General features: G+C 41.1%; 1 protein-coding gene and 1 pseudogene across 1 annotated transcript in view; one reads left to right on the top strand and one right to left on the bottom strand.

Moving 5' to 3' along the window:
* The window catches only part of LOC126499198 (ankyrin repeat domain-containing protein 26-like), a 33,795-nt gene extending 26,042 nt beyond the window's left edge, over positions 1 to 7,753 (bottom strand). Inside the window, exons 1-3 of the mRNA XM_050138319.1 lie at positions 7,659 to 7,753; positions 4,907 to 5,050; positions 2,621 to 2,813 (exon numbers count right to left, since the gene is read on the bottom strand). Of these exons, the coding sequence (XP_049994276.1) occupies positions 2,621 to 2,813; positions 4,907 to 5,027 (314 nt within the window). The 5' untranslated portion in view covers positions 5,028 to 5,050; positions 7,659 to 7,753. The remainder of the gene's footprint in view (positions 1 to 2,620; positions 2,814 to 4,906; positions 5,051 to 7,658) is intronic.
* On the top strand, positions 192 to 1,256 carry LOC126499324 (derlin-2-like; annotated as a pseudogene).
* Positions 7,754 to 15,205: the final 7,452 nt, after the last annotated feature.

Raw genomic sequence — 15,205 nt, 5'->3', positions numbered from 1 at the left:
AAAAAAAATTAAATAAATAAATGAGGAAATTGAAATAGTAATAAAAGCCTTCCAGCTAAGAAAAATTCAGGACCGGAAGTGTTCACAGTAGAATTCAACCAGCCATTCAAAGATCTAGCCAGGCGGTGGTGGCGCACACCTTTAATCCCAGCACTCGAAAAACAAACAAACAAACAAACAAACAAACATCAATGAAGAGAGGCGTGGTGCACCAGAGCCTCCGGCTGGAGTACCTGCAGATCCTGCCGGTCAGCCAGCGCCTACACTACACTAGTGCCGTTGGAATTGATCACACCTTTTCAGTTATACTTCAATCCTGAACTAATTTTTAAACATTTTCAAATATGGAGGCTAATCACCAATTTCTTATTTTTTGGTTCAGTTGGATTCAATTTTTTGTTTAACATGATTTTTCTATATCGTTACTGTCGAATGCTAGAAGAAGGCTCTTTCCGAGGTCGGACAGCAGACTTTGTATTTATGTTCCTTTTTGGTGGATTTTTAATGACTCTTTTTGGTTTGTTTGTGAGCTTAGTTTTTTTAGGCCAGGCCTTCACAATAATGCTGGTCTACGTGTGGAGCCGAAGGAACCTGTATGTCCGCATGAACTTCTTTGGGCTTCTAAACTTCCAGGCCCCCTTTCTGCCGTGGGTGCTCATGGGGTTTTCCTTGTTGTTGGGGAACTCAATTATTGTGGACCTTTTGGGTATTGCAGTTGGGCACATATATTTTTTCTTGGAAGATATATTTCCCAATCAGCCTGGTGGAATAAGAATTCTGAAAACACCATCTATTTTGAGGACTATTTTTGATACACCAGATGAGGATCCCAATTACAACCAACTACCTGAAGAGCGGCCAGGAGGCTTCACCTGGGGTGAGGGCCAGCGCCTTGGAGGGTAAAGCAGCTGTGCCAGTTATGAGACCCATCTGAGAAGGACTCAGTGAAATGTCTATTGGGATTCTTTTATCCCTTGTTGCAAAAGTGTGGACACTTTTGACAGCTTGACAGATTTTTAACTCCAGAAGCACTTTACGGAATGGTACCCTGACTAACGCAGAAGACATTTCCAGCAGTTGCCAGGGTCCCTCACTATGCTGGTACTAAAAGTATAATCTCTTGGAGCCAAAAAACTGGAGAAACAGATACCCTGCCACCTCTGACAAGTACATGGGCACTTGAGCTCTGTGGCATGAGACAGGGCGTTTCCTCCTCCTCTTCTTTGATAGACAAGGCTGTGGTGTAAATGGAAGTTTCAGAGAGGACAAAATAAAACTGAATTCCATCTCTCTCAAAAAAAAAATCAATGAAGATCTAGAACCAATCCTTCAAAATAAAGAAGCAGAGGAATACTCCCAAAATCCTTCTATGAAGCCAGTATCAATCTAATACCCAAACACATTATGTGGTATAAACTGGGAATTTCTTTCTTAATGACTTCTCTCTCTCTCTCTCTCTCTCTCTCTCTCTCTCTCTCTCTCTCTCTCTCTCTCTCTCTCTCTGCATTTCTCTTAGCTCAGCCTCATCTCTAACCAATTTTGGGAATGAGCCTTTCTAGTACAGTGGAACATAAAATAATATTTATGTCTTTTAGCACAAAATGTGCCTCTTGCCCAAAAGATAAACTCTGACCTGAAGCTCCCCTCCCAAAGCCACATCTGGCTGACTTATTCTGAAACTGTGGAGTGCTAGAAGGTTGAAGACCACAGTTATCACGGGATATCTTTCACTTCCTAAACAACCATGTATTGTCCTCTGTTTGATTGAGCATCTCTGACTACCCAGTGAGAGCCTTTTTAAAAGATACCATTAGACTTAACCCAAAGGCTAAGAATGTTAACGGATAGCATCCTGGTCTGTAGCAGATACTTCTCTGCTTTGCATATCTGACACCAGTCGAAGTGGGTGTGTCTCTGACTCTTTTGCCTGCCCTTGGGACTCTTTTCCTCTTAGTGAGTTGCCTCATCCAGCCTTAATATGAGAGTTTGTGCCTAGTCTGATTGTGTCTTGTTATGCCATGTTCTGCTGACATCCTGGGAGACCTGTTCTTTTCTAAAGGGAAACAGAGGAGCAGTGGTGGATCTGGGAGAGGTGGAGGTGGGGGGAGCGGCGGGTAGAGTGGAGGGAGAGGAGGCTGCAGTCAGGATGTATTGCGTGAGAAAAGAATAAATAAAAATGCCTTAATTTATAAATTGTGACCATATTGGTATTTGGGGCCATGGCTACTTACATTTGTCTCTAGAATAAACTGTTATTCCCTCTGAGGTGATAGCTCATTTTTTGTGTCAATGTCAAAATGTATATAGTTGGCAAGATTAAGAGTGCTGCCTCTGCTGTTTCCCCCCTTCCTCCTCCCACCCTCCTGTCTTCCTTCTCTTCTTTACCTTCCTCAGCAGTGTTTCCCTATCTGCCTTTGGCCTTGAATTTGAGATTTATTGCCTCTGCTTCCCAAATACTGGGATTACACACACTACCACAACCAGCTCAAAATTTGATTCCCCCCCCCCTGTTGAAGTTATGGGGATTAAAACCTAGGGCCTGCCACATGCTGGGCATAGTATTCTACCACTAAGCCATAACCCCTAACCCTTAGACATCGTTAACATGGAGATGTCATACCTTAGACTGCAGAGTTCTTGTTCCTGCTTTATTTTCTCATGTTCGGCGTCTGATAGCTTCTTATGGAGTCCACTCACTTCATTCTCCACAGCTCCAAGTTTTCCTAGAAGTGCTTTGCAGTGACTGTTCTTAAGTTCTATTAACCTTCTATATGAATGAACTGTGTCTTGGATTTTTAATAGGCTACCAGAATCTGAATCAGGGAGACACCAACGAGAATAGACTAGATGAGTACATTTTGCATATGAAGGACAGTCTGTTGCCACATTCACGCATTCTCATACTGAGCAAATACAGGGCATAGAAAAGGGACGAAGCAGCCGAGTGAGAAGAATCACTTTTACTGCCACATAACACGACAGGACAACTATGCTTAACATGAACTATTTCACATTAGCTAGTGGACAGAACTTTCAATGTTCCCACAGCTAAAAAGTGAGGACAGCTTGAGGTTATAGATATATAAAAGCTATGTTTTGGTAATTATACATCATCATATGTATTAAAATGCTATACTAAGCCCTATAAATATAAGTAAAGATATGTTCCCATGTGTTAGTAAAATAAAATGCTATTTTACAAAGTGAATATTATTTTATCAAGATAGCTAAATGCAGATAAAACTGATAAAATATAGAAATACCCACACACGAATACATATGTGTGTGTGTATATATATATATATATAGAGAGAGAGAGAGAGAGAGAGATGACTGATAGATAGGCAGACCACACACACATACACACACACACACACACACACACACACACACACTGCACAAAGACATGGAAATTCTAGCAACATGAAAATATAAAATGTTATCCATGAAAATAAATGCAATCTATTGCTTAGTAGCTTGAGGATCTGCTCAGATGTTAATGCTTGGCAGTCTAATGGTCAGCGCAGGACCACAACTCAGGTTATTTTTATCCTTATTTTTAATTAAAATTGTCAATTATTTTTAATTGACAAGATGATTCAAAATTCACATTGATATCAATGGCTAGGGAACTGAGGAATATTTTCAAGGCTTGTTTGATCCTTACGACTATATAAAAGCAAGTGCAGATAAAAATCAACCAGAGAGCTATATGGAAATGCAAAAAACCAATCAATAAATTGTAAAGCTATATGGAAATGCAAAACACCTAGACTATAAAATTGCCCTGAAAACCTGTAAGAACAGAGTCCATTTACGCTATAACAAACATATAGTAATCAAAACAGTATAACATTAGTATGAAGAAAGCCAAACAAATCAGTGAAGAACAACAGAAACTACAGGGACATATTGAACATTTAAAAGCAAGCACAAGCTACCCTGGAGGGGAGAAAGGATAGACTTTCCAACATGTGGATCAGGAACAACTAGATATTCACAGCCACAAAATGAACTTGGCTCAAATCTTACACTGCATATGAAAATAAACTCAAAATGGACCTAAAACCTCTAAACCAAGACTGGGCTAGATGAAGATTATTAGTTATGACCCCAAAATCAAAATCCATAACTGAACAAAACATAAATTGAATTTTATAAAAATTTAAATTCTTGCTCTTCAAAATATCTTTACTAACGTTAGAGATGTAGTTCACTGTTAGAATGCTTGCCTAGAATGTGTGGGGCCCTGAGCTCATTCTCCAGTGTAAAAGAAAACACAGCACTTAAGAAAGATACTATAAAGAGAATACATAGACAACCAAAGACTGGGGAGGGGGCAGCAGATGAAGGAATGATATCGAGAAAAGATACAACAAACTAAAATCAGACAAATAAACAATTTGGCTTTTTTTTGTTTTTGTTTTTGTTTTTCAAGACAGGGTTTCTCAGTAGCTTTGAAGCCTGTCCTGGACATGGAGAAATGCTAAGCATTGCTATTGATCTGTGTTATATGTAATTGTGTTATATGCTTTACAATCCACGGGGAAGGTTAAAACAACCGACATCTATGCTTCTGAAGGAAGGGACTGGAAGATGTACAAACATGGAAATGATTTTGTAGCTCTTAAGCACACATGGAAACAGTGTTGTGAGGGTTGTTCTGTTGCTATCTTGATATGGTGGCTAAATGTGTGTTTAGCATACGTCAACATGTTTAACAACATGTCTAAATTTTCAAATGATATACTTTGTGTATATAGGAAAGAAAAAGCTCCATTACAAGGACAAACTTCTGTATAGGAGGCTCATTGTGCCCCTGCCATGCACTGAGACACATCAGTGCTCAGGGTGCAGCGTGAGGGAATGTGTACAGCTGCTGCTCTTCTAGGTGCAGTGGGCTTACCTTTGCATTCCAGGTTAAGATGCTCAATTAGTTTTAATACAGCTTCATAATTAGGGCAAGAAAACCTGCCGTACTCTGAGGCTGTTTCAGATGACTGAGTTAAGTCATCAAAATCTTCCATCGCAGGCGGGTTTTCTTTTTGACCTTTAAAATAAATCATACCAATTCAAAATGCACTTTAATAATTTTACTACCTACTATCAGCACAGAAGAAGCAAATGTGAACACTTTTTTATAGTTAGAACCATAGGGGTTTCTGAAGAAAATTGATGTTTTTGATGGGAGGAAGCTAGCTATCCATGAGACAATGTTTCTTGATCTCATCTTAAAAGTTAAATGACTTCGCCTAACAATAGATTCCTTTTACCTCATCTTTCATAAGATATCTTTTAATATTGCTATATTAGTGTATATTAGCAATACAAAATGTGGGGGTTCATTATGACATTTCCATACATGCATATATTTATGTACATATAATATTCATTCACTCTATACTCTTCTATCTATCCTCTCTTCCTTTTCTTCTTTCCCTTCCACATCCCTGGAAGCTTCTCTTTATTTGAAAAAAAAGCATAATTCTGCATTTTATAATGTATTCTAATGAAATATTACTTTGTTTATTTTTACAGCAGCCTACACTGTTGCCTTCAGTGTGGCCCTTTTGGATTACAAACCTATAAAATCCCTTTAAGACAAATGGTAAATCTGTGAAATACAGAAGAACGTCTATACCTATATCACTTTATATAAAATCACATTTATTATTTATCTTGTTCATAAAGTTCACAAACCATTTAAAAATAACTTCATATAAAGGTTATTTCTTTATTTGCCCCATTGATAATATTTGCAAACTATTGGAAAACAATGCAAGGGTGATGTATCTGTAACGGAAAAAGCAACATTAAGGGTCAAAGGCTAGTATTATTAATAAGATGGCAAAATCAAACTTTCAGTCTAAGTAATAGGAAAACAACATTAGCTTCACTATTAAGTAGACATAAACCAGGCAGTTTGCTGTTATCATCATTTTTTATAAAATAAGCCTTTATGAGAATCAAACTCAGTTTGGAAAATATTAAATTCTTATCGGGGGAAACACTTTTAATTGGTAGCTTTCTCAGGAGCTACTATGCAATTACTATGTATTATTCCAAGCACTGGGCACGTGTTGTATTCATTTCAATCCTCACACAATTGTGAGGTGGCTTACACATTAGTTACATTATAAAGAAATGAATTAGAAAAATTCCTGGGGTCCTGGTCCAGCAAGATGGCTGAGCAGGTAAGTGCACTCACTTGCTGTCAAACCTGAGGTCCTGAGGATCCACAGGATGGGGAGACCTGACTCCACAAGTCGTCCTCTGACCTCCACATGTGGCAAGTACTTGTCCTCCCATCAATCAGTGTAAAAAAAAATGATAAAGAAAGAAAGCCCGGATCACTCACCCAAGCAGACCAGTGGCTACACGAGAATTTCAGCCATGAATTCTGACCCCAGAGCATGTTTCGTATGTGGTGATGTAGTATCTCCAACAATCATATACTGGCAGATGAATTCATACTATCACTCCACTTCTTGTTACAATCGATAATTTCTGAATCTTGCAAAATATTTGTATGTGAGTGCGTATGCACACATGTATGTGGTGTATACACATATATGAGCACATGTGAAGACCAGAGGTCAGCCTGATGATCTCAAATATTATTCCCTACCTTAATTACTTAAAAATATTTATTTTGTGTTTGTATATGCGTGTTTCACCTGTATGTAGTGTGGGCACCATATGTGTGCCTGGCCCCTGCAGAGCCAGAGAAGGTGTCAGATTCTCTGGAACTGGAGTTAAGGATGCTTTGAGCCACCAGGTCAATGCCGAGAACCCAACGTGAGTCTTCTGGAAGGAGCAACAAGTGCTGTTAATCTGCACACCATCTCTCCAGGTCCCTTAATTAGTTTTTAATTTTACATGTATGTGTATTTTACATCCCTGAACATATGACTGTGTACCACGTGTATGTTTGGTGGCTGGGAGATCATAAGGGAGCACTGGACCCACTGAAACTAGAGTTACAGACAGTTATGAGCCGACATGCCACTGCTTGGAGCCAAGCCCAGTTCTCAGCAGCAACAGTGCCAAGCGTTTCTACCTGCTGATCTCTCTGAACCTCCCACCTTATTTTTTAAGACACTGTCTCTTGAACTTGGAGCGTACCATGACTAGGCTTAGCTTTTGGGTCTAAGAGTCTCCTGCCCAAGCCTTCTAGTGCTGGGTCGACAGGAGCATCACTATGCCTGGCACTTTTATATGGATGCTAGGGACCAAAACTCGGGTCTTTGTGCTTGACAAGCAAACGCTTTACCTACTGAGTAGTATCCTCACCGAATCTTGAAAATATTTTAAAAATTAAGTAGCAATAAACATAGGCAGTGTGTGGGAGCTCACTTTCTCGCTCACCCTCAAATTCCTCAATGGGCACGTTTTTAGCTGTTAACTCATGCACCACAATCACCTATCGTCACAGCCAAGTAGCGACACCGTTGGGGCTTTGGATCTAATGGCCTATGCTCGACCCAACTTTACTTGTTGATTACACATAAACAAAATCCCCCCTTTCCCTGGAGTCTGAACAATGGATAAACAGAAATACCTGGATTTTAGGGTCACTTACAATATCACAACTTTGAATTCATTTCAGCGCTCTTAGTAAGTTTTTCCAAAAGCGTATAGCAATCCATATTTCTCACCTCTTTGCCGAAAACACAAGAGCGCACAGAGGCCTCTAGCCGTGTCCTCCAGCCAGGAGGGTTCAACCGTCCAGCGATGGCTGAAGGGCGGGGGATACAGCTTGGCGCAGTGGCTTCTGGGAGTCACTAGGTACTTGGTACTTTCTGCTTCCTTTGTTGTGAGGGGATTAAATATAACACGTTTGTAAAAATTCTTCAGTATTTTCTTGTTAATACAAATATTTATTTTATGGGACTATTGTTTTTACATTTACTTGAGCTTTGTGTATGAATTTGTTAGACTTTTTTTTAGCACCAAGTGGTATATTCTTTGTTATTTCTTAATGTAATTTTTAATACAAAATAATTGAAATAATTCCATTTATTGGCAGATTGAAGTGAAATAAATCTAGAAATCAGCAACAAGAATAACTACAGAAACCTAAAAACACAAGCTAGAATAATATACATTCAGAATAAATAGTAGGTCTTGAAGAAAGCAGGGAAGAATTTTTTTAAATTCTAGAGTTAAATGAAAATGAAAACAGAAGTTGGTACAGAAAAGTCAGTTCTAAGTGAAAAGCTCACGGCTGTGATTGCCCATACTGGAAAAAATTCAAAAAAATTTCTATAATGACTTAATGTTCTTCCAGGTCAGTGGTTCTCAACCTGAGGGGGTTGAACGATGACCTTTTCACAAGGGTTACCTAATGCTAGTGGAAAACACATTTATTTGATTACAATTCATAAAAATAGCAAAATTACAGTTATGAAGTAGTAATGAAAATAATTTTATGGTTGGAGATAACAACATCATGTGTGACTGTATTAAAAGGTTGCAGTGTTAGGGTTGAGAACCAGTGCTCCAGGTCTTACACACACAAGACGGCACTTAAGAAGCAGAAGCAAGAGATACAGGTGTTCGCGGCTATCCTTCCCCATTACAGAGTGATTATGAAGCCAAGTGGAGCCACATGAGAGGCTATTTCAAAAGCAACAACAAGAAGACAAACAAAAGAAACACAGGGAAAACCTGGAACTGGTAGAAAGAAAGTAATGATTGAGGCAAAAATTAACGAAATGGAAATGAAAAAAATATCAAAGGATCAGCAAAACACAGATGTGGTTCTTAGAGAATATAAACAAGATTGAGAAACGCTTTATCAAGCCAACCAAAAAAGGAAAAGCTCCATTGATAAAATTAGATATGATACTAATAGATACTAACAAAATCCAAAGTTTTTGTTTTCAACATGACAGGAGTTAGAATTATTTGAGAAGAGGGACCCACAAATGAGAAAATGCCTTTATAAGACAGGTCTATAATTAAACCTATGGGGCATTTTCATAATTAGTGATTGATGTGGGTAGTTCTCGCTCACAAAATTGGGCCCTTCAATGTTCTATCATGAGGCCCCATCCCCCCTCTGAGGAGCTTTAGGCAGTGAATGGTTGCTGGGGAAGGGGCAACAGTGTTTTTCAGTGATGTAGCCACTGGAAAGTTTATGTGCAAGCAACTCTGTTTCTACTTGGTGAGGTATACAAACACATGAAAGACCTGAAAGTAGAAGACAGAATAGACAGGAAAAAGGAAGAATCAGTGAGAGTGGGATAAGAGAGAGTCATTGAGAGTAAATAATATCACAATAGATTTCTATATACACATATGAAATTGTCAAAGATAAAAAATTAAACAAAATAATTCAAAAACTAAATTCAACAACACACTAAAATAATCCATACACCATGAACAAGTTGCTTTCATTCCAGAGAGACAAGGATATTTTAAAATATACAAATTAACAATTGAAATATATAATTACACTCAAGTATAAAATCATATAATCATCTGAATAACTATAAAAGAGAAATTTGAAAGATATCAATGTTTCTTTATAAGCCTTGAAAAAAGTACCAGCAGAAGAAACATACTTCAACATAATAAATGCTATCTACAGCAAGTGTGTTAGAAGAGAAAATACTGAAATCATTTTCTCTAAAATCAGGGAAAAGTCAGGGATGCATTCTTTCAACCCTTATTCAACACCATATTGAAGTTTTAGAAGGAGCAGTGGGGCAGGAGAATGGCATTAAAGGGAGACAAGCAGAAAAGGAACGGAAGTTCCTCTGCTTGCAGAACATGTGATCCTATACTTCAAAGATCCTCAACAGTCAAGAGAAAATTCTCAAGTCCTCTAAGCACCTCCAGCAAAGTATCAGGACACAAAACTAATACAAGAAACCACCTAATACAAGAAACCACTGAGGGTTTTTTTTTGGGGGGGGGGTCTTGGTTTGAAAAGTCTTTTTATTTATTGAGATTTTTATATAATACATTTTGATCACATTCTTTCTCTTCTTCCAACTCCTCCTAAATCCCCCTACCACTCCATGTACCCAATTTCATGTTCTTTCTCTCTTAAAACAAACCCAAAAATAAGCCCACAAAACACCGGAGTCTGGTTCGTGTTGGCTGAGTGCTCCTGAGCCTGGGGCCTGTTCTGGAGTGTGGATGACATAGGGTCATCCAGCCATTGAAGAAACCTGATTTTCCCTCTAACAGCAGCTATCAGTGCACACAGCCTCTCTGCGGCCACTCCCTATCTCTGTGCTGAGATTTCGTCTGGCTTGAGCTCGTCAGGTCTTGAGCTTGCTACCACAGTTTCATGTGTATTCATGTGTACATCCGTCCTTGGAGTTGTTCACTGCCATCTCTTAACATCTTTCCACTTCCTTTTACACGTAGATCCCTGAGCCTTGAGGGCTGACCAGCTGACCAGTCATGCATCTCTTTGTTAATTACCATCTCTGTAAGATGCTTCCCTTGTGAGGATTGAGGGACGCACTGTTCTTTGCATAGAGCAATATGCCATTGAGTCGTTTTATTGCTATGTTCATTTAGCTATAAAACAGTAGGAGGAGCCGGGCGGTGGTGGCATGTGCCTTTAATCCCAGCACTCGGGAGGCAGAGGCAGGTGGGTCTCTGTGAGTTCGAGGCCAGCCTGGTCTACAGAGTGAGTCCCAGGACAGGCTCTAAAACTACAGCGAAACCCTGTCTCGAAAAACCAAAAAGGAAAAAAAACAGTAGGAGGTTTACGACCCATTCTAGTCTCACATTTTGGCCTCATTCAGAGTGTCAGATATGGGTTCGACACAATGGAGCAGGTCTTAAATCCAATTAAAAACTGGTTGAATCTGTAGATGGTTTTTGGTAAGATGACTATTTTAACACTATTTATCTTTCCAATCCATGAGCATTTCCATCTTCTGATATCGTCAAGTTTTTTTTCCAGTATCTTAGAGTTTCACTGTACAGATATTTCACTTATTTTCTTCAAAAGAAAAAAGTTATCCAAATTAATAAAATTAAAAATGAAAAGAGAGACAGTACAACAGACACTAAGGAAATTCAGATAATCACAAGAATACATGTAAAAACCAGGTGGTGGGGGCTGGAGAGATGGCTCAGAGGTTAAGAGCACTGGCTGTTCTTCCAGAGGTCCTGAGTTCAATTCCCAGCAACCACATGGTGGCCCACAACCATCTCTGGCACCCTCCACTGGCGTGCGGGCATACATTGAGGCAGAATGTTGTATACATAATAAATAAACAAATCTTTAAAAAAAAAGATGGTGGTGGTACGTGACTTTAATCCTGGCACTCAGGAGGCAGAGACAGGAGGATCTTTGTGAGTTCGAGATCAGCCTGGTCTACAAGAGCTAGTTCCAGGACAGGCTCCAAAGCAACACAGAGAAACCCTGTCTCAAAATCCAAAAACTAAAAACAAACAAACCAAAAAAAGAAAGAAAGAAAGTTTGAAGAAGTAAAGAAAGTTTTGCCTGAATCAGGATTACAAATTGCTCCTGAAAAAATACAAAGAGGAGGTTCTTTCAATCACCTAGGTTATAAAATAGGTTTACAGAAAATTAGAACACAAACGGCACAAATTAGGAGAGACTGAATGAAGACTCCTAATGACTTTCAAAGATTGTTAGAGACTTTTCTGGTATACATTTCCAGTTGAGATAACACCTGATCTAATAATCCATTTAAGCAAAACCCTAGATGGTGACAAAGACTTAAACAGTCCCAGGGAATTAACAGCTGAAGCTGAGAAAGAATTAACTGTTGTTGAAGAGAAATTACAGGAGGCACATGTGGATAGGGTAGATTCAAAGCTTAATTGTATTCTAGTCATATTGCCTTCCAGAATTTCCCCTACAGGAATTTTAATTCAGGGGGAAGATATTATCTTAGAATGGATCTGTTTACCACATAAATCAAGTAAAAAAGTAAAACTTACATAGAAAAGATCTCTGAATTAATTATAAAAGGAAAATTGACACTTCATCAGCTAGCAAAAATAGACCCAGTAGAGATTATAATGCCTTTTACTACTGATGAAATTAGAAAATTATGGATTTTGTTAAATGCTTTTTCTGCTTCTAATGAGATGATCATGTGTGGGTTTTATTTTCTTTCAGTTTGTTTATATAGTAGATTACATTTGCTGGTTTTCATATGTCAAACCATTTCTGCACCTCTGGGATAAAGCCTACTTAATTGCAGTGGATGATCTTTTTTATGTGTTTGATTTGGTTTGCAGGTGTTTTATTGAGTGATTTTACATCATGAACAAAATTGATCTGTAATCCTTTCTTTGTTGGGTCTTTACATTGTTTAGGTATCAGGGTAACCACGCCACCTTGGTGGAGTTTTCCTTTGATGAGTATGCAGTGTCTTTCCCTATCTCTTCTGATTAGTTTTGGTTTGAAATCTATTTTGTTAGATATTAAAATGGTTACACTAGCTTGCTTCTTAGGTCCATTTTCTTGGAATATCTTTTGGCAATCTGAGGTAATGTTTATCCTTGATGTTGAGGTGTTTCTTGGGTGTAGCAAAAGGATAGATGGGGGTTTGCACCTATTCTGTTAGTCTGTGTCTTTTTTAAAACTTTCTTTTTATTTACTCTTTGTGTCTTTCACATCATGCATCTTGATCCCATTCATTTCTGCATCCCTTCATATCCCCCCTCTGCACTTGCAACCCTCCCAATAAAAAAAAAGAGAGAAAAAAGGAAAAGTAAAGGAAAAATCTCATCATGGAAGCTGCAGTGTGACGCAGTGAGTCACACAGCAGACTCTTTTGTCCATACATCTTTACTTGCAAGTGTTCATTGCAGAGTCATTCATCTGCTTCGCAGCCTCTGGTTTCTAACACACTATCGATGCTGGGTTCTCACTGGGACTCCTCCTGTTGTTGCTCTGTGTTGTGGAGATCCTGCAGCTTTGGGTCTGCAGGACTGGTCCCTTCACATGCTCCAGCGGATCATAGATGTGGCGGATGTTGGGGTGGGCCAACTCATAACCCTGGTTCTGGGCCCCCGGTAGTGGCAGGGTTGCCCAACCTGCCGGCTCTCTCTTCTCCTCACCACCAGGGTGAGCTCTCCAGCATTACCCTGGCTGGTTCACCCCTTGCAGCACTGAGCAAAGGGCAGGGCCAGTTCTCTGCTCTCATGTCTTCAGGGTCGGCTCTCTCACACCTACACCATCAGTGCCAGCTCTTCTGTGTTGCCCAGGTGAGGTGCAGGGACCAATCTCCAGAGTGCCTCAGCTGGTGAGGGGCAGGGGCAGCGCTCCTGTTCTTATGACCTCAGGGCTGCTGGGGTGGGGTGCGTCTCTCTCCTGCCCACATCACCATATGGCAGATGAGGGGTGGCGTCAGATCTCCGATTCCCAGTTACTGGAGGTCCATTCACCCAAACGTCCGTCTATAGGGTCAGCTCTGCTGTACAGCCCAGGTTAGGTGCAGTTCCCACTTTCTTGAGTGCTACATCTGGTAAAGGGGGGGTCAGATCCCTCCCCTACCACAGGCGGCAGGGGCAGGGGTGGAGGGCATCTTTCCCTCTTCCGTGGCAGATGAAGGTAGTGTGGCCAGGTATCCTTCTCTCAAACCCTCAGGGCCAGCTCACTGGTGCCTCTGCGAACAGGGTCGCAAACAGGGTCGTCTCTACTGTACTGCCCAGACAAGGGTCCTGCTTTCCTGATTGCAACTGAGTGGTGTATCTGGTGTGGTGGGGGCAGCTCCCACATCTATTGCTGGAGGCTAGGAGCTAGGGTAAGGAGGGACATGACTCCCCGGTCCACACAGCCGCTTAACAGACTAGTAGTAGAGAGAGTCCCCCAAGCTCACAACTTCAGGGCTGGCTCACCCACACCTCCACCATCAGGGTCAGCTCTGCCATGCTGTCCAGACAAGGCGCAGGGCCAGTTCTCCTGAGTGTTGCAGCTGGTAAAGGAGAGGTCAGCTCCCTCGCCAGCTGGAGGCAGTAGGGCGCGCGGGGAGGGCATCTTTCCCTTTTTCCCACTGTGGCACTGCAGACGAGGGAGGCCATACCAGCTGTGACCATCTAGAGCCCATAGGGGGCTGCCTCAGTTGTGCCCCTGTCAGCTCTACTGTGCTGCCCAGGTGAGGTGCAAGATCTGTTTTCAGGGGTACTGCAGCTGATGACATGTTGGGTGAGGTCTCCCACCTGCTACAGGTGGCAGGAGGAGAGGGGAAGAAGGGCATCTTTTCCTTACCCACACCACCACATGGCAGACACCACCTGCTTCTCCCATTCTTATGTCCTTAGGGCCTACGCCCCGCAAATGGGGTCAGCTATACTGTGCTGCCCATGTGAGGTGTAGGACCCTCTCTTCTGAGTGCTGTAGCTTGTGAGGGGCAGGACCAGTTCTCCCTAGAGCTGCGGCCAGCCAGGGGTCTAGCATCTCTGCCTTTGGTAATATCAGGAGCCATGTACATCAACAGAGAACACCAACAGAGCCATGAACCCCCAACAGCAGCCCAAGCCCAGACAGCACTATTGTATCTTAAAAAAAAAAAAAAAAAAGCAGTGTGTGAGAGAAAGACACTATGGGACAGAGCTCAGGTGAAGAGATTTGTTTTTTAATTGGGGTAAAGTGAATGGGAAAGGTGGGGGAGGAAAGAGGGGAGACCAGCCTCTGGGGACAGGAGCTGCAAAAGAGAAGAGAGAGGCCAAGGGGGGGGGGCAAAGAAATAGAAAGAGACAGAGAAAGGAAGAGACAGGAGTTGGGCAAGGCCCACCTTTTGAAAGGGAACATAGCACAGGAGGTGCTCTTAGTGGCTGCAGCTGAGGACATTTCCTGTCAGGACCCCAAGGGCAGGCCAGGACAGATGCCTGAATACTAACATCACCACTGCCCTTGGCGGCAATGAAGCACCCACCTCAGGCTGCTCCTCACCTATTTTGTTTCTTCAAATATGCCCCTGCCCACAGGATATGCAGTGGGGGAAGGAAGGTTGGAGATCTCTGTGATCTTTTGGGAATGGGGTCAAAGTAAAAAGGGAGACCACAGCAGGTGTTCTGCTACATGAGATGAAAATAAAATATTTAACTCTTGTATAGTAGTAAAATATAGCATGATAGGTGTCCCTTTTAAATAAACCCTAGCAATAAGTATAACCCTAAAGGCCAACCCCGAACCCCCTATGCTAACCTCATGAGACCCCTTAGCCCTCAGCTGACTTTAACACCTTAACCCATT

This window comes from Alexandromys fortis, unplaced genomic scaffold (genome assembly GCF_014885135.2).
Source record: "Alexandromys fortis isolate MF-2015 unplaced genomic scaffold, M_Fortis_MF-2015_v1.1 scaffold_15, whole genome shotgun sequence".
Classification (NCBI taxonomy): Eukaryota; Metazoa; Chordata; class Mammalia; order Rodentia; family Cricetidae; genus Alexandromys; species Alexandromys fortis.
The sequence above is the reverse complement of the archived record's forward strand: the minus strand, read 5'-3'. Positions and strand labels throughout refer to the sequence as shown.